A 23,531-nucleotide genomic window follows, 5' to 3' on the forward strand; every position below is an offset into this window, starting at 1 on the left:
TCGGTGCTGAAAACCTAAATGCTTTCTTGCCCAGTTCAGTTCTTACTTTGGGGACGACAAATTGCAGAACATTCATTGAACGAAGATTGTGACTTCCTTGTTTCTTTGTTAAAAGACAAGACAGATAAGATGGAGTGATACCCAGAATGGTTTTGTAGATGAAAACATAGCAATGATTGAGGCATCGAGCACATAAAGATGTCCAGTTAATAAATACTTAGGCCTACTGCGCTTCTGTATTTGAATGTTGGTCATTGTGGTGGTACTTGGAGAGCCAAGTGTTTTCTGAGGTGGTACTTGGTGAAAAAAGTTTGAGAGCCGCTGCATTAGGACCACCACATCCTTTCATTTTTCTGTATGACAAAACCCATTGCATTTCATGACCTTGTCGTCTATGAAATTACAATGTAGCTTTTGACTTTTGGGCTACTTTGAGCCTATGTACAGTATATGTAATAATACATATGTGGGTTATCATTACCAATCCCTAAGGACTGATGACACGCTAGTCTAGGGGTGCCCAAACTTTTTGCTTCCAAGAGCCAAAGTGAAAATGTGCCTATGATCTGCAGTTCAAACGCAGCATTTTAAAGGTACAGCAGCACCACGAGTAAAGCGTTAAGACCAGGGCTGTCCAAAGTGTAGTCCGTAGCCAATTTTTAAACAGCCCGCATCACAATAGCATTTCAATATTAGCCTGCAAGCTTTTTTTCCTTATTTTGCAATTACTTGACATATGATACCTGTTAGCATGCCATTGTTAGTATCCTAGCTTTTTTTTTTTACACACACCTGAGTCATATTTCAGTACTTACTGCCTACTAACGTTAGCATGCTACTGTATCATTTTAAACACATTTTTCAGGTACACAAATCAGAGTAATATATTTTAGTACGTGACACAGGTTACAGTTAGCATTTTAGCTTGCTAACATTAGCAGGCTAACTTGTTTAGCTAATTCAACAGGCATTCAGCAATTTATGTATTGGTGATTCACACTTGTGAACTGTAAGCATGTTATTGTTATCATGTTAGCATAGTACCTTTTTTAGCTTGTTTTGCTCATACTTTTTCTTACTTGACGCTATCTGGCCAGCGTGATAAATGTTAGCATTTCTTTGGCACTTTGGCACCTCAGCAATCGCACAAAAGTTCTCCCAAAATTGCATTTTCTAATTATTTGAAAAGAAAAATGTACACAGTACAGGCCAAAAGTTTGGACACACCTTCTCATTCAATGCATTGTCTTTATTTCCATGACTATTTACATTGTAGATTGTCACTGAAGGCATCAACATTATGAATGAACACATGTGGAGTTATGTACTTAACAAAAAAAGGTGAAATAACTGAAAACATGCTTTATATTCTAGTTCCTTCAAAATAACCACCCTTTGCACACTCTTGGCATTCTCTCAATGAGCTTCAAGAGGTATTCACCTGGAATGGTTTTCACTTCACAGGTGTAAATAGTCATGAAAATAAAGAAAACGCATTGAAATGAGAAGGTGTGTCCAAACTTTTGGCCTGTACTGTATATTGTACTGGTTTTGAAGATGAAAACTACTAAAATGGCCGCCAAGGGTTCTGATTTGTGGTTAGGTAGCGGAGATTATCATATCCGATAGATGGCAGCTTGTTAGCCTTGCGAACGCGCCATCAATGATTGTTTGAGCTTGAAAGAGGTCAGTATGAATATATATTACATTTAGGAAACCACCACTTGGTGGGCCAGACAAAATGACTTGGCGGGCCAAATTTGGCCTCCAGGCCCCACTTTAGGCACCACTGCTCTAGTCATTCTACGTTGCATGAGTCAATGTGCATATAATTACACCATGCCCTGGCGCACCTAATCCAATCCTACAACAGCGTGGTACTGTAGGTGTGGGACACTCACTTGTGAGCCTCTGAAGTTACCCAGCTCTACTGTCTTAAGGGCAGAGGTTCCCTTCTCGCTCACGCTGGACTGGAGGCCCTGCCAGAAGAAGCAAGCTGTCCTTTCCCTCCCTGGAGCACCGGCACTCAGCTCTCCTGGTTTCTGTCGCTTCCCCACTAAAAAGACACATGGTCCTTTAAACTGCATCTTTGCTTGTGTTACGCCCTTTTCTGTGGGACTCACCGAGTGTGGTGATGGAGTACTTCCAGCGGATGATGTAAGCATCTCCTTCGTGGAGCTGTCCGAGACTCTCTTCAGGCACCTCCTCTTCACCGTATTCTTTAATATGCCAGGCGTCAACGGCCACTGTGGCTAACTCCGCTTGCCTGCGGTCTTCGGTCCTCACCACGCCGTGCCCCCGCTGGACGTCCACCCCTTCCAGGACGGTTTTAACTGGCTCCGGTTCGTTGTCCAGCAGCGCTCTGGCTTCGCACGGCTGCAGGTCCAGATCGGGCGACGAGCGGACACTGGAGTGGACCGGGCTCTGAGAAGACAAAGGAAAAGCATGGGAATGCAGTATGCAATGGAACCTCCATTTATGAATATATGCAAACTTTTAGATGGAGCCAAATATGTCTCTGTGACTGCGATGTACGCTTCATTCATTCATTTATTTTCTGTCCCACCTACAGCTGTCTTTTGTCGTCAGCTCCTCCTTTGCCAATTGTAATGTAAGTGGATTTGACTTTTTTTAAATGTTTATTATTATAGCAGGAAGCACGGTAAAACAGGGGTTAGTGCGTGTGCCTCACAATAAGAAGGTTCTGGGTTCAATCTCCGGGCTTGGGGTCTTTCTGTGTGAAGCTTGCATGTTCTCCACGTGACTGCGTGGGTTCCCCCCCAGGTACTCCAGCTTCCTCCCACCTCCAGTTGATTGGCAACACTAAATGGGCCCTAGTGTGTGAATGTTGTCTGTCTATCTGTGTTGGCCACTTGTCCAGGGTGTACACCGCCTTCCGCCCGAATGCAGCTGGGATGGGATCCAGCACGCCCTGTGGCCCGAGAGGGACGAGCAGTAGAAAATGGATGGATTATTATAGCAATATAGTTGTTAAAGTTAAGGATTTTGGTGGTTTCTTTGTGTGTGCGTGTTGGCAGAGCAGCGCTTACAGGACAGTTTAGCGTGTTAATAAAGATAAAAGTTGATTAATCAGTCACTTGTTATGTTTATTTGACATACAGTACTGTATAGCGCTTTATATTGTGTTGAAAGTCATCAAACCTTCATTAAAATAGGGACTTTTGTCGAGGCGAGAACCCATTAATCATATTTACAATGTTTCCTATGGAACAATTTGCTTCCTGATACGAACTTTTTGATTTAAATCGAGGTTCCACTGTACTCACATATCAGTAACTATTTTATTATTTTTTTACCATTGAGGGAAATTTGACAAACTTATACAGCAGTGTAGGGGCCTCAATACTGTTTAAGTTCATTTACACTTTGTGTTTATTCAACCAAAACTACCGGTATTTACTTTATTTGAATATTATGAAAATGTTTCTAGTACATGTTTAAAGTATTTAATAAGGTACACCTTATTTGTAATTATTGTGTTTGTGTAAATAACTTGGAGAAACATACTATTTTGTATTGCTTTTTCATAGTGAAGAACACGATAGGACCTGTGTGGTAATAAGATTTTGGACACATTGAGACATTATGGGTCACGGCAGGCAATAGAGCCGCACAGTTTTTGGACCTCTCACTCTTTCTTAAATTCCCTCCATGTATTTTTATTTTTACCTACTTTTTTCTTTCATATTGTTATCAAATTGACATTTTGCAATGATCTAGTGTACAAGTAAATTCTACACAAAACAACCAGGAGCGTCTTTACTTTTTTGTTGTTGCTGCGGCGAGCAGGACGACAAGGAAGAGGAGGAGCGTCAAGCGAAGGCTTCGCTAGGAAACTGTGAACAGTATATATTTACTAGACACTGAAAATGACTCAACACACATCCATTATTGTCTAAATAGTCTAACCTCACAGTGAACTGCCTTAATCCGCATGGAATTCACCAGAGCTGCACAGACTGTTATTAGAATCATCTTCTACGCCACCACGATGACATCACTGACGATCCACTACTGGGTGTGTTTGGGCTCGTTGTCACGTGAAAAATATGTCCCCCCTAAATGAGCGGCAGCACTCATGCAGCTCATGATGCTACCACCGCCATGTTTGACTGTAGGCAAGACTATGATCTTACAAGCCACTTGTGTTGCCAGCTATTTGTGTGCTGACAAGTTTATACACTGACTACTTTAAAGTGCCGTATATTTCTATACTATGGTCCCTTAAGATATACTGTAAGACAAGTGTAGCATTTTTTTAGAGAGAATGTCCCTTTACACCAGGGGTGCCCAAACATTCTGTCTGCAGGGGCCTAAGTGAAAATGCGCTTATGGGCCGTGGGCCAAACACAGCAATTTATAGTGTGAAACACAACTAGCCTAAATGTAAATAATAAGGTTTTAATTTGTGCCAATAAGATGGCTAGATAAAGAGCTGCCCCTGGCTAAAGCAGAATTTTATATAGAGCCCCCTCACCCCACCCTTTCCCTACAACATTTTTTCACGCTTTTTTATTAGTGAGCTTTATAATATTAGAACTCAAAGTTGAATTTCATTGGATGCATGCACGTAGCTTCTTGTCAGCAGTTTGTTGGCCATGCAACCAGTATGCATTGATGCAGCGTACCACGGAGAACGATAACCATGTGGAAGGAAATTTGCCATTATTTTCTTATCAGTGATGGAGCAGGAGGGGGCTTGGATACGTTTGGGGTAAAATTTCATATAAAAACGCCCTGTCGTTCATTGATTGACACACGCAAAATGAGGGCCCTACGCACACCGCCTGGTCTGCATATAGAGCGAGGCGGCTATGGATAGAAAGCAACTAGTTAGCTATCGATGATTGTGTGAGTTTAAAACGTTCGGGATCAATATGTGTTCAATTTAGGAAGCCACCCTTCGGACACCCGTGATTGAGACAAATCGTTTCTTTGTTTCATTCTTCACCTTGACTTCCTCCGTTACGGCTGCCTCCTCCTTCTTTCTCTCGGCCCAGTCCAGGAATTTCTCTCTGAACAGGGACGTCTCGTTGTGTTCCGACAGACGACCAAACAGAGTCCAGCTTGGACGGCTCTCTCCTTGTCTGCACGACAACGGAACAATTAGTCTTGCTATGAAACGGTCACTGGCTGTGATGGCAAGATTACACCACTAGAGGCCGCAGTAACACAATAAATACTCACAAGTAGCATTTTTGCTTCTAAATACTCATGAGTAGCAGTTTTGCTGCTAAATTCTCATGAGCAGCAGTTTTGCTGCTAAGAAGAAGGCACTACACTCACTGTGGTACTTCGTTATTCGTGCAGGAGGCATCAAACGGGTTAACCCTGCAGCTGCTGTAGTCGTAGCTGCCGCTGTAGAGCTGCTTGCCCAATTTGACTGCCACCTTTCTGTCTCCCAAAGACACGTCCTTGCCGTGCCACACGTACACCTCGCTGCCAAAATCAAACACCAAAACCTGGGGGAGAAAAAAAAAACAGTCACGTGATAATATCTTCAAAGATAAAATCACATATTTTTACCACCACATACTGAACTTTATGCGGGTATTTGTTAGTCTCATATCCTCTGTGGTGGACATTTATTTTTTGCATAGCACTGACAAAAGAAAACAAGTGAGGGAAGAGTGGATGGTGAGATCGACAGGCGGATCGGTGCGGCGTCTTCAGTAATGCGGACGCTGTACCGATCTGTTGTGGTGAAGAAGGAGCTGAGCCGGAAGGCAAAGCTCTCAATTTACCGGTCGATCTACGTTACCATCCTCACCTATGGTCATGAGCTTTGGGTTATGACCGAAAGGACAAGCTCACGGGTACAAGCGGCCCAAATGAGTTTCCTCCGCCGAGTGGCGGGGCTCTCCCTTAGAGATAGGGTGAGAAGCTCTGTCATCCGGGGGGAGCTCAAAGTAAAGCCGCTGCTCCTCCACATCGAGAGGAGCCAGATGAGGTGGTTCGGGCATCTGGTCAGGATGCCACCCGAACGCCTCCCTAGGGAGGTGTTTAGGGCACGTCCGACCGGTAGGAGGACGCGGGGAAGACCCAGGACACGTTGGGAAGACTATGTCTCCCGGCTGGCCTGGGAACGCCTCGGGGTCCCACAGGAAGAGCTGGACCAAGTGGCTGGGGAGAGGGAAGTCTGGGCTTCCCTGCTTAGGCTGCTGCCCCCGCGACCCAACCTCGGATAAGCGGAAGAAGATGGATGGATGGATGACAAAAGAAAACAGACCATCCGTTTTCTACACTGCTTGTTCTCCTATCCTGGCCGACTTTTCCACTTTCACTCATGTACCTCTTTGGAGTCGAGCAAGGAGACACTCGGGATGGAGGCCCAGGCGTCTTCGTCCGGCACCAGCTTGTCTCCCTGGAGTCTGTAGACCCCGCTGGAGTCCAACACTCCGCTCTCATACAGCTCATCCTCCTCTGGCTCTCCTGCTCCTGTAACACACACACACACACACACACACACACACACACACACACACACACACACGCGCACACACACAGAGAAAGTGAGCACATGTGCAGAGCAGCAGGCGGGCTGCTAAGTTAAACAAACCTCAGGTCAGAAATCAACCATGCAGCTTCAATAGAGAAGGAGTAATACCCAGAAGACCCATTAATCATCCGTGTACACACTCTACCTCTATACTGGCTCTTTCCTCCAAGCAGACTCCAAAACTCTTTGGCCCATTTGCTGTCTGTGTTGATGCCCTCCTCCAGCACTGTCACCTGAGAGGCTCGGCATCCAAGGTCCCTCTTGGCCTGGACGAAGGACGCCATCTCCGACGCCTGGTGACGACGCGGTCGAATTAAACACGAGTCAAAATCTCAAATCCTTTTAGCCGTGGTCCTACCTTTGCCTTCTCAATGACGTTGGCAAACTCGCCGCTCCACATGAAGCACTGCTTGGGCGTGATGAGGAGGAAGCAGTCGCCGCTGTTGAGAGATTTGGAGGTGGGCTCCACCAGGCGCACCTGCACGTGCCTCCGACCTGAACACAATTCATATAAAATTAACACCTGCGTTCTTTAAAGGTTTAGCATGTATCCACTGTCAACTCTGACCTTTGATGCGTATGAGCATGAGCTTGTTGAAGGGCAGCGTGCTGTTGTTGGTGACAACATCGGTCGACTTGACGCTACGCAGGTTGACCTTGCGGAAGTTTTCTTTGCTGGCCAGGCCTGCAAGGGCTACGTCAGCCAGGTTGGAGTGTTTGGCCACTGGGAGCAACAGAATGGACGTATTACAGAGATACACTTCAAAGCAGATGTAACAGAAATGCTGGAATGTCTAACACAGGGGTGTCCGAACTTCAGCCCGCTGGCGTCTTCAATTTGACCAGCGAGACGGCACAAAATTGGCCGGGCGCGGCGTTTTCATATAATATACAAATAGTCAGCAGATTCATAGCTGCCATTTTATCACCATCTGATAGCCAAACAAAAAAATAACTCAAGTCAGTGGCCATTAATTGTACATCAATGTGATTGTATGCACAACATTTACTCACAGTATATGACCAATCCAAACAACCTTCCCTAGTCATGTTGCATTAAGAGAAATTCAACCAGCACAAAAAGTTAAACAAACATGGTCACACATAACACATCCTGCCCATTGAATTTTGTGTGGATATTAAAAAATCAGTATAAAAAAATAAAAACTACACTCATTACAAGGGAAGATAGGAAAAATGCAAAACACTCTCCCCACACTTACTCATGTTTGGCACATTTTAGCTGCTTGATATTTCTGATTGATTAAAAAACTTTAAGGAGGTCGTCACAGAAGTAAACAAGGTAGGGGTCGAATTTTCACATACTCTTAACAACCAATTATAATACATATTATATATATATATATATATATATTTATATATATATATAGCATTATATTATTATAATCATCAATGTAATCATACACATATATATATATATATATACATACACACACATATACGTATATATATATTTACACACACACACACACACACACACACACACACACACACACACACACACACACACACACACACACACACACACACACACACACACAGTAACTTTGCATACAGTTGGCTTTCGGCTTCTGGAAAAAAATTTTAAGCCTGATGCGGCACCCCAGTTAAAAAATTTGGACACCCCTAGTCTAACAGTTGTTATAGCGGTAAGTAAAAAACTGCTTAGGCAGCATTAATATGTGAATGTGGAGTTAATTAATGATGGGTTTCAGTTCTCTGTGAAGTGCTTTGAGTGTTTGGAAAAGCGCTGTATAAATCTAATACATTATTTTTTATTATTATTATTAATACCACAACACAATTTTAACATGTAACATGCCTTTTGAAACAAAAAATGACTTTTTAGATGAGAAATATTGTTTGATGTAGTAAAAAAACCAACAGTAGTTTTATGAAGTAATAATACACTAATAAAAATAATAATATAATAATAATAATAATAAAAATACCAATATAGTACAGCATTACTAATATGGTGTTTCTTTCGGGTTGCTTCCCCGTTGTGTAATTTTGACAGCAGTTATTAATTTAGTTTTAGTATTAGTCTTTTAAAGAAAATGCCTTTTAGTTTTAGTCATATTCTAGTCATCTAAATTGATTTAGTTTTAATCGACTGCATTTTACAACATTTTAGTTAACTAAAATTGCAGAGAATGTAGTCAATTGTAGTCTTCTTTTTTTTCTCAGGTGTACACATATTATGGTGTGGGAATTGTTAAATGCATACGTTTTTGTTTTTGCGCTGAGAAGTCCAACTTTCTTGTCTCACAAGAAAAGCATCTGATTGGGTCACCTCCTGGCCACATTTACAAGACAAAATTAAATATAATAGGATTTCATTTCTGTTAACATTCCTGACTTGTTTTTATTTGTTGACTAAAATGTCAGTTAATTTGGTCATAGTCTCAGTCAATGTGCATTTGTTTTGATTAGTTATCGTCTCATATTAGCCAGTGGAAAACAGGTTATTGACGACATTATTAGTCAACGAAATTAATGAACTTGGAAAATTGTTGTTAATGTTGCCCGAAAGGTCAAAGTTAACAGCAACAGTATGTCTGCATCAGGCCTAGTGAGCATAATGCTAGCTCGTCCACTTTGTAGAGTCAGGGGAAAAGAAGGAACTGAAACACGTCGGATAGACCATTCTTCAGCTTCTCCTTATTTTCATGGATAAATGTCTTCTTTGCGGATGTTGTTTCAGCGCAGACTGGCGGTGCTGCGCTTGGGCTACATCACCGAGTCTCCTGCATGGTAGGGCAGGTTTTTAATGGTTTGTTTATTTGATTCGGTGAGTATCGTCCTTCCTTTCTCAGTTCCAGGATTGTGTCGATCTCTGGCTGTGGGTAGTTACTACCAGCGGTGGGAATGCTTGTAACTCTAATTAAGCTCACAACCTTAAGCACAACAAAAAGCAGAGAGAACACTCGTATCTCAAAATACTCGTAAGTTAAGTACTCATTTCAAGTTGAGGTACCACTGTATTTTTCTGGTCTGGGGTCGGTTATAGACACAGGCGTTATTTGCTGTTGTAGACCACACACCCGTCCACTATGAGCAGTTAATTAGAGCATGGACACACTGCTTAATCATATTTTCAATCAGGGCATGGTTCTTAATTCATCAACTCTTACTTCTCTCCACTTGGATCCTCTTGGTCTCCACCGAGGCGATGTTGAGCCTCTGTTCGGTGTACACCTGCCGGATGTCGTTGCGTGCAGCCAGCGCTTTCAGAGGGTTCCTGGATCCCTGATTCCTTCTGTTTGGTCTCACCGCTCGCTTGTGCTCAGCTACAGCTGAGGTGAGCCTGAGCAAGAACGTCATTCTTCAGTATTTTTCTGCGTTATTTCCCTGACTGTTTTTAACACAGGTACCAACCTGGGCGTGTCAGCCTGTATCTGGCTCAGGTCCTCCTCGGTCACGATGATGTCCTGAAGGGTTGAGGATGTGGCCGACTTAAAGAAGTTGCCAAAGGTCTCTTCGTCATCCAACGTCATGACTTCTTTCTCCGTCTCTGCCGTCACTTCAATGGTGGGCGTCTTGTTCTTGCTCACGCCTGAGGAGGACAAACAAATGAGGTCAACTTCACTCTGGGGAAGTGTCTAAGATCAACCTGATACCTTTGCTGTGAAGTTTGTCCAGGAAGGACTCAAGTTTGTCCAGCCGCTTGTCTCCTTCCACCTTGACAGCAGTTCTGCTGGAGATGTCTGTCCACAAGCAAAGCAAGCATTTATTACTTAGTTGGAGTGAAAAGCTTTATACCTCAGTTGGTCAAAGGGGGAGTATTTACTACCTTCCTGTGGCTTCACAGGAGTGGCGTTGGACTTCTTGAGTGGCGTAAGACGGGACTCTTCCTTTCCTGTGTCTGTCACCAGACCTGGTGAAACATTACGACACCAATTAAGCACATAAAGTACCGTATTTTCTGCACTATAAGGCGCACTTTCAATGAATGGCCTATTTTAAAACTTTGTTCACATATAAGGCGCACCGCATTATAAGGCGCATAAAATAGACGCTACAGTAGAGGCTGGGGTTACGTTATGCATCCTGTAGTGGCTCAATATTGGTCCATATATAAAGCGCACCGGATTATAAGGCGCACTGTCAGCTTTTGAGAAAATTGGAGGATTTTAGGTGCGCCTTATAGTGCGGAAAATACAGTAGTACCTTGGTTTTAGTAAAATTATTAAACATTGTGTGTAACAAACTAGTCCATTTCCGCAGAATCGAGTGCCCAAACATTATTTTTTTATTGAGTACAGCTGCAAAATAAGCCACAATGGGGCCAGACAAGGTTGCGAGTGCCAGCACTCTCATAAAGACTGTGAGAAACACTATTGAATTCAATAAATAACTTAACCTCTAAAGGCCTTAGTGGCCACATGTGTGGACAGCACCTTTTAGCTCTTATTTCCAAAATTGTGTACACTACTGAATTGGGGTCTTATGCCGACATATGGACACTTATACTGCTATCTGGTGGTGTCAGAAGAGTATAAAATACAATGGAATTTGGAAAAAAAAGTGTAAAAATAAAAAATAGCATGTCACTACACATGAAGTACACGTTTGTGCACTTATGGACTAAGTACCGTATTTTCCGCACTATTAGCCGCCCTGGGTTATAAGCCGCGCCTTCAATGAACGGCATATTTCAAAACTTTGTCCACCTATAAGCCGCCCCGTGTTATAAACCGCATCTAACTGCGCTAAAGGGAATGTCAAAAAAACAGTCAGATAGGTCAGTCAAACTTTAATAATATATTAAAAACCAGCGTTCTAACAACTCTGTTCACTCCCAAAATGTACGGTAATGTGCAATCACAAACATAGTAAAATTCAAAATAGTGCAGAGCAATAGCAACATAATGTTGCTCGAACGTTAATGTCACAACACACAAAATAAACATAACGCTCACTTTCTGAAGTTATTCTTCATTCGTAAATCCCTCGAATTCTTCTCCTTCGGTGTCCGAATTAAAAAGTTGGGCGAATACGGGATCCAAAATGGCCGGCTCCGTCTCGTCGAAGTCATCGGAGTCAGTGTCACTGTTGTTGTCCAGCAGTTCTGTGAATCCTGCCTTCCGGAAAGCTCGGACCACAGTTGTGACCGAAATATCTGCCCGGGCATTTACGATCCACTGGCAGATGTTGGCGTATGTCGTCCGGCGCTGTCTCCCTGTCTTAGTGAAGGTGTGTTCGCCTTCGGTCATCCATTGTTCCCACGCCGTTCGCAGTCGTGCTTTAAATGCCCTGTTGACACCAATATCCAGCGGTTGGAGTTCTTTGGTTAATCCACCCGGAATGACGGCGAGTGTTGTATTTGTGTGCTTCACTTGTTTTTTGACACCATCTGTGATGTGGGCGCGCATGGAGTCGTATATCAACATGGACGGAGCTGCGTGAAAAAAGCCACCCGGCCTCTTCGCGTAAACTTCCCTTAACCACTCGCTCATCTTTTCTTCATCCATCCATCCCTTCGAGTTAGCTTTTATGATGACGCCGGCTGGAAAGGTCTCTTTTGGCAAGGTCTTCCTTTTGAATATCACCATGGGTGGAAGTTTCTGGCCATTAGCATGGCAAGCTAGAACCACAGTGAAGGACGACTTCTCATTCCCTGTGGTGCGAATATTCACCGTACGTGCTCCCGTTGTATCCACAGTGCGGTTCACAGGAATATCAAAAGTCAGTGGAACCTCGTCCATGTTGATAATGTTCTCTGGCCGGATCTTTTTTTCAGCTATCTTGTTTTTACAATATGCACGGAAAGTAGCCAGCTTTTCTTGAAAGTCTTTAGGCAGTTGCTGTGAAATAGTAGTCCGTGTGCGGATGGAGAGATTGCGTCTTTTCATGAACCGGAAACACCAAGAAGCACCACCTTTAAAATCATCCAGGTGAAGTTCGCTTGCTAGCGCTGTTGCCTTCATTTGAATAGTGATGGTGCTGACACTTCTGCTTGCTGCTCTCTGCTCAACAACCCACTGTTCCAGTTTGTCCTCCAACAGTTGCCATCTTGCTTTGTTCCCTCGGAAACTCTGTTTTGTCTTCTTTACCTGGCGCAGGTCATCTTCTTGCTTCCTCCACCTACGCACCATTGATTCATTTATGTTATATTCTCTTGCTGCTGCTCTATTTCCGTGTTCTTCGGCATGACTTATTGCCTTAAGTTTAAATTCTGCATTATACGCGTGTCGCTTAGTAGGAGCCATTTTGTGGTCTTTGTAAACACACAAAGGAAATGAAACGTAATACCCGCGCGCTTCTTCTTCTTCTTCTTCTTCTACGGGGGCGGGTGGTTGCTTACCATAGAAGAAGAAGCGCTTCCTCTTCTACGGGGAAAAAAGATGGCGGCTGTTTACCGTAGTTGCGAGACCGAAACTTTATGAAAATAAATATTTATATTAATCCATATATAAGGCGCACCGGGTTATAAGCCGCACTGTCAGCTTTTGTGAAAATTTGTGGTTTTTAGGTGCGGCTAATAGTGCGGAAAATACGGTATATCATATTAAAAGATTATTTTTAGTTTTTATTCTAATTAGGGTCCAATAAGCCCAAATAGCAAAGAGAAATAAAAAAAACATGTAAACAAACAGCTTGGGCCTTAAGAGGTTAATGGAACTATCCCCACCCTCTTCACATCGCTGTCTTCTCCAACGATAAATAATAAAAGATAAAAGTGATGCTAAGTGTTCATTTATCTATTTCATTCATGTTCAGATTCATGTATTTTGCAATAATTCTGCATGTAAAATTATTTGTTTACTATTGAATTCAACAAGGGCAACACGGTGGCAGAGGGGTTAGTGTGTCTGCCTCACAATACGAAGGTCCTGGGTTCGATCCTGCGCTCGGGATCTTTCTGTGTGGAGTTTGCATGTTCTCCCCGTGACTGCGTGGGTTCCCTCCGGGTACTCCGGCTTCCTCCCACCTCCAAAGACATGCACCTGGGGATAGGTTGATTGGCAACACTAAATTGGCCCTAGTGTGTGAATGTGAGTGTGAATGTTGTCTATCTGTGTTGGCCCTGTGATGAGGTGGTGACTTGTCCAGGGTGTACCCCGCCTTCCGCCTGATCGTAGCTGAGATAAGCGGTAGAAAATGGATGGATGGATGAATTCAACAAATAACTTAATGTCCTCTTCACATCGCTGTCTTCTCCAACAAGAGTCATCAATAAAAGGTAAAAGTATTAAACTATCTTCATTCATGTATCTTACAATAACACTGCATGTAAAATTCTTGTTTTTATTTTTGTGGTATTATATAGAATGAAGTAATTGGATTTACATTATTTCTCATCGTTTCCATACTTCTGTATTACTGCACATAACATTTTAAGGATCTAACTTTGATTCAAGCCTAAGGCAGACTTTACCTTTTTTGGCCATGCGTCCTGCTACGGTGAACTGACTGGAATCGTTGGCAGCACCTTTGCCTTTATTCTTCCACAGCTCCTCCTTGTCCTTCAGGACCTTCATCCTCTCGGCCAGCGACACCTTGGGCGTCGTCTCCATGCCTGATTTCTGTAGACCAAATTTGGGTTACTACTTTCTAAAATCTGGATAAAACATTTGTGCATTTCATAAACACGTATGACAACATTTGTTGTGTTGCTGCTATGTTGTGTGATACCGGTACACAGAGTGTTCCATTTTCTTTTCCACTTTCTCATGCCCTCCAAATCGTTATTTAAAAGTCAACAACATGGTGGCTGTGATTACTAAGATTGATAATACCATGTGTCCTGTTAAGCTTTTAATACGACATCTGTAAAGCTGTTGTTAGTCATATAAAATATAATTCATTGTTGTTAAATATCTGTTCCTAATGTATTTTAAAAATATATATATATATATTCCGTTACAGCCAACAAATTCTTGATTCTGATTCTAAAATCATATTTTGGCCTACCGCTATAAAAACCTAAAAATTCCTGATTTAATTAACTACAATATGAGAGAGTATGATATTCACTGTGTAATGAATGGTACCATCTTCAAGAGTGTACTGATTTATTAATCTACTTGCTAATCTAGCTGGTTTGTGTCTGTTGTAAGGCGGTCCCAGTTAGACGTCGCACTTATTCTTTTCTTGTTTCACTACTTCACAGTCAAGCTCTAGCTTAGCTGTTAGCATGGCTTCTGCTCTCGTCTTGCCTGCGTTTTGTGTCCACTTGAGTTGCACATTTTATAACCGTCCCTATTACTTTATTTCGCATACAAAAATAATCGATATATGAACGTTTGTCCATCGATTCGGAATCGTCCACGTCTTAATCGTGACCCATCTAAGAATTGATCATTTTGCCCATAACCCAAGTTTGCATGCTAAAAAAATATGATGAACTATCAACTTGTTTGTAATTTGCATATACCAGCAGTTATAGTTGCCTGAGTATAGTAATGGTACTGGTTTATTGAGTTTATTTTGAACACTTGCACAATTCAACATGTCCAAAAAGGAGTATGACGAAGTAGAGCTTATTTAACACTGTTGTACTATATGTCACTGGCTAAAAATAAAAACAATTAAAATGAATGAAGAATACACCGTCTAGCGCAGAGATGTCAAACTCAAGACCCAGGGACCAGATCTGGCCCGCCATGTCATTTTATGTGGCCCACAAAGTCCTGGAAATAATATGCATCAATAAAGTACTTTATCTTTTTTTACTAAATGTATTTGTTCTTTCCATTTTAACAGTAAAAAATGCAGGGACCGCATGACATTGCATACCTTTTAAACTTTAATATTATCCAATATAGCAAAAAATATATTATCATACTTTCCAAACATTTTATTTTGTTAAAATACTTAAATTTCTGCTTGACTTATGGTTTTAGAACACGTTATCCATTAAAATGGCAATAAAAACTATTCTGATTCTGAAATTGTACACTGTAAAAATTACAATACATTTTACTGTAAAATTTGCAATGTTTTTTTTACAGCATATTACCGTAAATTTAAAAACTCTACCACCGTTTTTTTTACGGGAAATTCTGTCGACTGAGCTGCCAGTGTTATTACTGTAAGATCTACGGTTGTTATTTTTACTGTGAATGGTAAAACATTATCAGTTTTTTTTAAAGGTAAAAAAAAATTGGCAGCTCAGTTGCCAGAATAAAATAAAAACGATGGGAAAGTTTTTCCATTTACCGTAGTATATTGCAAAAAACACTGCACATTTTATAGTAAAATTCTGGTGATTGAGTTGCTTGTTTTTTACTGCAAAAAAAATACAGATTTATTTTACAGTGTACGTAAAAAATACAATAATCAAATGCATAGGCAAATTCATATATCATTCGTTGTTACAAGGGGCCCTCTGAGGGCAGCCATAACTACCATGTGGCCCTCAATGAAAATTAGTTTGACAACCCATGTTATGTAAGTTAAAATGGTGTTTTTGTTTTGTTTTGTTATCGGTCAACGCATGGTCCAATCGTAAGTGCGCAACATGTATAATGTATTGCTATTCTTTTGGTTTTTCGTTGTGTTTGACTTTTGTAGCTGTATGTAGAAACGGTGCCGATGAAGTGGCAGCTGCTTGCACCAGCTCTGTGCTATTTTATGTTTCCCTCTTATTTTCATGGGTTTTTACCTTATTTTGGTGCAGAAATAATTTCCCCATTGTGGGATAAATAAGGTCTATCCTTTCCTATTTTATTTGTAGTTTAAAAGAGCAGATAAAAAAATAAAATAAAATACATGTCTATGTGTTTATAAATGTAATTTATCTGGCCTGATTATGATGACCTGCACACACAAAAGCAGCAGGTGGAAGGAAAAGAAAAGGACGAAAGGATTTAAAAAAGAATGTTATGATTCCTGCTGAACTGTTGAATAAAGTCATACCATTTTCCAAGCACGCTTTTATAGCATAACGGTATATTCATGTGTTACGTAGGGCATAGTTAACATGCTCAGAGGAGGGAGAGGACAGGATATAAAGCTGTTCCAAAGTTAGCGCCCTCTAGGCAGTGGCGCAACCCCTTCAACAATCACTTGAATCAAACCTTTTCTCCTTGTCTCAACAATCACTGACAGTCTGTCTACTTCCTGTGTCTGAGGAGATCACTACTACCAGCATCAACAATCTCTCACGCCTACACATACCCCGGTAATTAAAAGCTTGTAAACTTGACATTTTAGCCGCGCCTCAATGACTGCAGTTTGAAACATGCTCTTAGCACACACAAAAAAAAACATTGGGAAAAATGTTGTGATCCGTCTATTTTCATCCGCCAGATGATTAATTTCCGCTGCCCCATTTGCACATAAAAACAACACCATTAAAAGCAAATGAACAATTATTTATGGCCCTCGTGCTGCCTGGGAGCTTTCTTTTGCTAACAAATAATACAGTTCTTTGCCTCTGAATGGACCTTGCCGTCTTTTTAGTGGCTGACACTACTTCATCACCTGCGATTAATTGCAATAATCAAAAAAAAAAGTGCAAGCTGAGTAACAAAAGACGTTAGAAGTACTAATTAGAAGCATGAAACAAGAGACGGAGGATAATGAAGTCTCGATACGTTATATTGCAGTACAGTCTGCAATGGAAGTAAGCGACATTAATGGATGACGTTTCTTGGCGTGCATGGCCAGACGAGCTGAGTTAAACATCTACACATGTCTGCAGATTTTTAAGTAAAAAAAGATGTGTGGCTCGAGCCATGCTGTCAATGTGGCATTAGATCGGCGGCAGATTTCCCCCCCGAAAATTAAGCCTATCATGTCAATCTGACATTAAATAGATGTAGCCAGCATGTACAAAAAGAGATCTTGTCGGCTTCAAATCCATCATTTGCAGCCTTTATTTGTGCTCAGTGGGAACAGTGAGCGCTTGCTTGAAATGAAACTACGTGTGAGGCTTCCATCGCCGAACAACACAGCGAGAAGAAAACACACCTAAGTTGGTTATAGCCGCTTTGAGGGGAGGCAGAACATGAACAACATGGTGGCTGCAGCTGCAAGGTCAAAAGTTTAACCTCGGCAGCAGCCAGCGAGTCAAAACATTTGATTTACTGCTGGCGTGATTCTTGCTTACTAATTTCCGACATTGCTTGGATTAAAGAAGCCATTATTCATCCTGCATACAGGTGAAAAACATCCCTGACATACTTTCATGTAAACATTCAAAAATAGCTGCCAGCAAAGGTAAAAGTGGAAACAGACGCGCCAAACATGTTGCAAACACTTGACCTCACATCAAAGTGAATCACTTTTCTACTTTCTGCATAAGAACAATTTTTTTTTTTTTACTTTCAGGTTTATTTACTGTTGTGATAATTCAACAATGTTAAACAATGGCTGTTTTGCAGCTGGATTTTGAACCTCAATATTTAAAAACCTGCCCAAGGCGCCTTGGCACAATGCAAACTGGGATATGGGACCTGAATGGTTCTCACACACAAAGAAAGACTGGCTCGATCTCTGGAGTCCATCAAAAGGAGAGGGGGGATTCTGCATGGGCTTGACAGGACCCCAGAGAGTTGAGGGGTTGGAGACAAGAAGGTTTTCACAGGAAGCCATCTTTCTCGGTCTGGACTAACAATACAGTGAGGCCTGCCCCCCTCTGAAAAACCACCACCACCACGTTCGTATGGTTCGCATCACCCTGTTTGCTTGTAACTGATACCCTTTTCTGTGGTTCTATCACAAAGACGCAAATAAAAAAACACTTGAAGGGTTTAGTTTGGACTCCAAATTGTGTCACTTTTGGGGCTTTTGTTCTTTTTTTACTGATAATGCAAACATAGAAGACATCCTGTAGATCAGGGGTGTCAAAGTCATTTTAGCTCAGGGGCCGCATGGAGGAAAATCTGTGCATACGCGGGCCGGACTATTAAAACCATGGCATTATAACAAAAACATAAAGACAACTTCAGATTGTTTTCTTTGTCTTGCTTTGGCCAAAAATAGAACATACACATTCTGAAAATATTACAATAAAAATATAGAAAACAATACCGGCAGCGATAAAGTTTAGATCCATGCAGGAAAGAAGAAAGTTAATGAATGTTTGTAACTGAATAAATGTACATTGGCATAAAAATGTGTTGTCTTTTGTATTATTTTTTAAAATGTATTAAAGGGGAACATTATCACAATTTCAGAATTGTTAAAACCATTAAAAATCAGTTCCCAGTGGCTTATTATATTTTTCAAAATTTTACCCATCACGCAATATCCCTAAAAAAAGCTTCAAAGTGCCTGATTTTAACCACCCGTCCATTTTCCTGTGACGTCACATAGTGATGCCAATACAAACAAACATGGCGGAAAGAACAGCAAGCTATAGCGACATTAGCTCGGATTCAGACTCGGATTTCAGCGGCTTAAGCGATTCAACAGATTACGAATGTATTGAAATGGATGGTTGTAGTGTGGAGGCAGGTAGCCAAAACGAAATTGAAGAAGAAACTGAAGCTATTGAGCCATATCGCTTTGAACCGTATGCAAGCGAAACCGACGAAAACGACACGGCAGCCAGCGACACGGGAGAAAGCGAGGACGAATTCGGCGATCGCCTTCTAACCAACGATTGGTATGTGTTTGTTTGGCATTAAAGGAAACTAACAACTATGAACTAGGTTTACAGCATATGAAATACATTTGGCAACAACATGCACTTTGAGAGTGCAGACAGCCCAATTTTCATCAATTAATATATTCTGTAGACATACCCTTATGTCAGCAGGCCAGGGAAGCTAGGGTCGATATTCTTTTCTTGATCATCTTCGGGACGGTTTGAGCCAAGACATCCAGGGGGTTTAGCTCGCTCGTCTGCGGGAACAAACTGCCGCCATTGTTTGCCGTGCTAGCGAGGTCCTTTGTCCCTGAATTGCTCACACACTCCAGCAGATTCAATGGGGGTCTGGCGGAAGATTTCTTTGACTTTATCGTTGGAAACGCATCTGCTTTGAGTGTCGCAGGATAACCACACATTCTTGCCATCTCTGTCGTAGCATAGCTTTCGTGGGTAAAGTGTGCGGAACAAACGTCCAATTTCTTGCCACTTTGGCATCTTTGGGCCACTGGTGCAACTTGAATCCGTCCCTGTTGGTGTTGTTACACCCTCCGACAACACACCGACGAGGCATGATGTCTCCAAGGTATGGAAAACAGTCGAAAAAACAGAAAATAACAGAGCTGATTTGACTCACTTTTTGAGAAAATGGCGGATTGCTTCCCGATGCGACGTCACATTGTGACGTCATCACTCCGAGAGCAAATATTAGAAAGGCGTTTATTTCGCCAAAATTCACCCATTTAGAGTTCGGAAATCGGTTAAAAAAATATATGGTCTTTTTTCTGCAACATCAAGGTATATATTGACGCTTACATAGGTCTGGTGATAATGTTCCCCTTTAAGTAACGTTTATGACAACCTTTTTCCAAAACACAATAAAAGATGTGAGATATAACAGGATATAATAAATAAATGATAAATGGGTTGTACTTGTATAGCGCTTTTCTACCTTCAAGGTACTCAAAGCGCTTTGACACTACTTCCACATTTACCCATTCACACACACATTCACACACTGATGGAGGGAGCTGCCATGCAAGGCGCTAACCAGCACCCATCAGGAGCAAGGGTGAAGTGTCTTGCTCAGGACACAACGGACATGACGAGGTTGGTACTAGGTGGGGATTGAACAAGCGCACGGCCATTCTTCCACTGCGCCACGCCGTCCCTATAAAGGATGATGCATACATTTATCATTTGTTTTCAAAACGGCTACAAAAAAGTGGGACCCCAAAAATTGACTGTGGGACCCCATTTTTATGACTTGATGGGGTCCCTGGGACCCCATTTTGAAAATTCCTAGCGCCAACACTGATGGAGTATTGGTGCGTGCAAAACAGCAGAAGGCGGTTCTAATACTAATTAAATATCATCCCTGGGGCCATAGATAATTCATTGGCGGGCCGGATCTGGCCTGCGGGCCTTGACTTTGACACCCCTGCTGTAGATGGATCGGTTCACATCATGGAATCGCCTCCATTAGACACCATGCCTCTATAAATTGCCCAAATAAACAAAGTGTCCTCATGTTTTCCACATGACACTTATGGAAGACATGCTAGCATACAAACATGCAATAGAGAAAGTCAAAGTCTTATGATCGTTAGACAAAGGGTCAAAGGCCAAGTTGCTAAGTCTCAAACACGTTTTTTCTTGATGACGACCATGTTTTTCCAAACTATCTCGCTTAAATTCTACATACATATGCTCGTCGGATTTTGAAAGGCATGTACCAAATTCTGTGGTGGTTCGGGTAAACACCTTGAAGTTACAGTGGGATTCGTTGTGTCGAGTGCCTTGAGCTGTGCGAGAAATTTCAAGTGAATGCGATTTATGATGTCAAGCTTTGGAGTTGACCAAAAATGACACTATGTGGCACACTCACCTGGAGATGCTGGGAAACATTTGACAGGCAGAAGTCAAAGAAAGTGAGGGGGGTAGAGTCTGGAGGTAGTAGGGACAGAGGTCACTAGAGGGAGGGAAGGTGGAAAGAAGAAAAGTGGAAATGAACAAAAAGGGACATTAGCCAAGGAAAGAGGAAAATTAGCTGAGACTACAATAAAGGGATTTGTATTACTTTCTAAACACAGTTCACCCCCTAATGTAGTCATAGTAATGGTAACTTGAGTAGAGATTTCCAAATACCAAACAATGTTAGCCTAAAACATTCTGGTGTTTGCTTAAACCGAAGACCCTTTCACCTTTTGGCAAGACAACAATCCCGAGCAAACATAAACTAATATCAACTATATTAGAGACCCAAGTGTGGGGAAAGCGAAAGAAGAGTGACACACATGTTGATGTATTTAAATGAGAGATGTCTGATCATGGGATCAGAGCGGGGGCCAATATGTGCCTTTTTGAAACAATCGTTTACATGACATGCATGATTGTACTCACGTCAAAGATTCCTTCAGTGAGATACAATCACATTTAATCACTTGATGATTAGAAAGCGCTTGAATGAAAAATTATACAATTTAAAATAAAGTAAATATAGTTCAATATCTTTTTTGAGGTGTCTTGCCAAAACACCGGCTCGAATTTGAGAGCAAGCTGCAAACGCCTCGTCTATCCACAGAGGGAAACCTTTTTTAAGATACTAAACCTCACCACCATGGCGGAAAATAAACTAAGTTTCTTACAAGTACTATTATCACTGGAGCACTGAACAAAAATGAATGGCTAATCACAGGACACAAAAAAAATATCTTGTTTACTTTACTTACTTGCTATAAACCATTTTCAATTTCCTAATCAATTGTCAAAGTGTCAGGACTGAGATTGAGGGCCAAAAACGTTGATTGGGATATCCCTAATTTAAAGTGTGTTTCCTCTCACCAATAATTAATTTCCTAGTGTAAACCTACTTCCTTGTACATTTTACCGGGGTGTGTCCACTTATAGGGCTTTCCAATTATTCATTTTTTCATGATTATTTGCTTGCGTAATGAAAATGTTCTAAAGAAAAGACCCCAATATTTGTACACAAATGCAATTTTATTGTTAGTGTTATCCAGGAACTTTTTTAAACGTTTCACTTGAATGCATGTCATTTATTTATTCAAAAGAGTTTTAGTTTTAGCTGAAGTTCTTTCAGGCTGTATTTTGGAGTGAATGTTGCAAGCGAGCACTCCAGTCGCAGCCTCCTCACTCATTTTTGTACTGACGTATCCATTGAACTGACCACTGACCGTATAGCGGAGGCCTGGGGGTATCCATTGAACTGACCACTGACCGTATAGCGGAGGAATGCCTAAAGGGAGGCCTGGGGGCCAAATTTGGCTCGCCAAGTAATTTTGTTTTGCCCACCAAGTGGTGGTTTTCTAAATGTTCCTAAATATACTGGCCTCTTTCAAGCTCACAAAATCATTGATGGCATGTCCCCGCAAGGCTAACACGTTGCCATCTAGCGGATATGACGATCTCCGCTACCTTATATATGTTGGTATGGGTCTAAACCAAGTTTTTTTTACCTTCAAAACCAGTCAAATATATGACTTTTTCTTTTCAAATAATTAGAAAATGCAATTTTGGGCGATATTTTGTGCAATTGCCAAACATTTAGCACGGTTGCCAGATAGCGTCAAGTATGAAAAAGTATGAGCAAAAGGAGCTAAAAAGGGGGCTACGCTAACATGATAACAAAAGCATGCTTACAGTTCGCATTAGTGAAACAACAAAATATAAATTGCTAAATACCTGTTGAATTAGCTAAAAAAAAAGCTAGCCTGCTAATGTTACCAAGGTAAAATGCAAACTGGAACCTGTGTCAAGTACTAAAATATATTCATCTGATTTGTACACCTGAAAAATGTGTTTAAAATGCTACAGTAGCATGCATCAAGTACCGTACTAAAATATGACTGAGGTGTGTGGGTTGAGTTTTATCTTGCCCTGATGTGGGATGTCGTTGTGGCTTGTGCAGCCCTTTGAGACACTTGTGATTAAGGGCTATCTATATAAATAAACTTTGATTGATTGATTGAGTGTAAATCTACAAAATTAGCTAAAAAAATTTAAAAAAAAAAGCTAGGATGCTAACAATGGCATGCTAACAGGTATCATATGTCAAGCTATTGCAAACTAAGCAAAAAAGCTAGCATGCTAATATTGAAATGCTATTGTGATGCCGGCTGTTTAAAAATGAGCTCATGGCTACACTTTGTACACCCCTGGTTTTAACGCTTCACTCGTGGTGCTACTCAGTGGCCTAGTGGTTAGAGTGTCCGCCCTGAGATGGGTAGGTTGTGAGTTCAAACCCCGGCCGAGTCACGCCAAAGACTATAAAAATGGGAGCCATTACCTCCCTGCTTGGCACTCAGCATCAAGGGTTGGAATTGGGGGTTAAATCACCAAAAATGATTCCCGGGCGCAGCACTGCTGCTGCCCACTGCTCCCCTCACCTCCCAGCGGGAGAACAAGGGGATGGGTCAAATGCAG

The 23,531-nt window shown here is 41.6% G+C and overlaps 1 protein-coding gene across 4 annotated transcripts in view; it reads right to left on the reverse strand.

Moving 5' to 3' along the window:
• The window catches only part of svild (supervillin d), a 114,933-nt gene that overhangs the window by 11,225 nt on the left and 80,177 nt on the right, over window positions 1-23,531 (reverse strand). For 3 of the 4 annotated variants that reach the window (XM_061967860.2, XM_061967859.1, XM_061967862.2), the window contains 13 exons: window positions 13,926-14,073; window positions 10,338-10,421; window positions 10,165-10,251; window positions 9,923-10,100; window positions 9,679-9,851; window positions 7,089-7,244; window positions 6,879-7,015; window positions 6,666-6,813; window positions 6,314-6,459; window positions 5,308-5,483; window positions 4,973-5,108; window positions 2,124-2,424; window positions 1,902-2,056 (listed from right to left, as the gene is read on the reverse strand). In XM_061967860.2, the coding sequence (XP_061823844.1) occupies window positions 1,902-2,056; window positions 2,124-2,424; window positions 4,973-5,108; window positions 5,308-5,483; window positions 6,314-6,459; window positions 6,666-6,813; window positions 6,879-7,015; window positions 7,089-7,244; window positions 9,679-9,851; window positions 9,923-10,100; window positions 10,165-10,251; window positions 10,338-10,421; window positions 13,926-14,073 (2,025 nt within the window). The remainder of the gene's footprint in view (window positions 1-1,901; window positions 2,057-2,123; window positions 2,425-4,972; window positions 5,109-5,307; window positions 5,484-6,313; window positions 6,460-6,665; window positions 6,814-6,878; window positions 7,016-7,088; window positions 7,245-9,678; window positions 9,852-9,922; window positions 10,101-10,164; window positions 10,252-10,337; window positions 10,422-13,925; window positions 14,074-23,531) is intronic. The other variant, XM_061967863.1, reaches the window with a different exon arrangement.

Source organism: Nerophis lumbriciformis, linkage group LG11, assembly GCF_033978685.3.
Source record: "Nerophis lumbriciformis linkage group LG11, RoL_Nlum_v2.1, whole genome shotgun sequence".
Lineage (NCBI taxonomy): Eukaryota > Metazoa > Chordata > Actinopteri > Syngnathiformes > Syngnathidae > Nerophis > Nerophis lumbriciformis.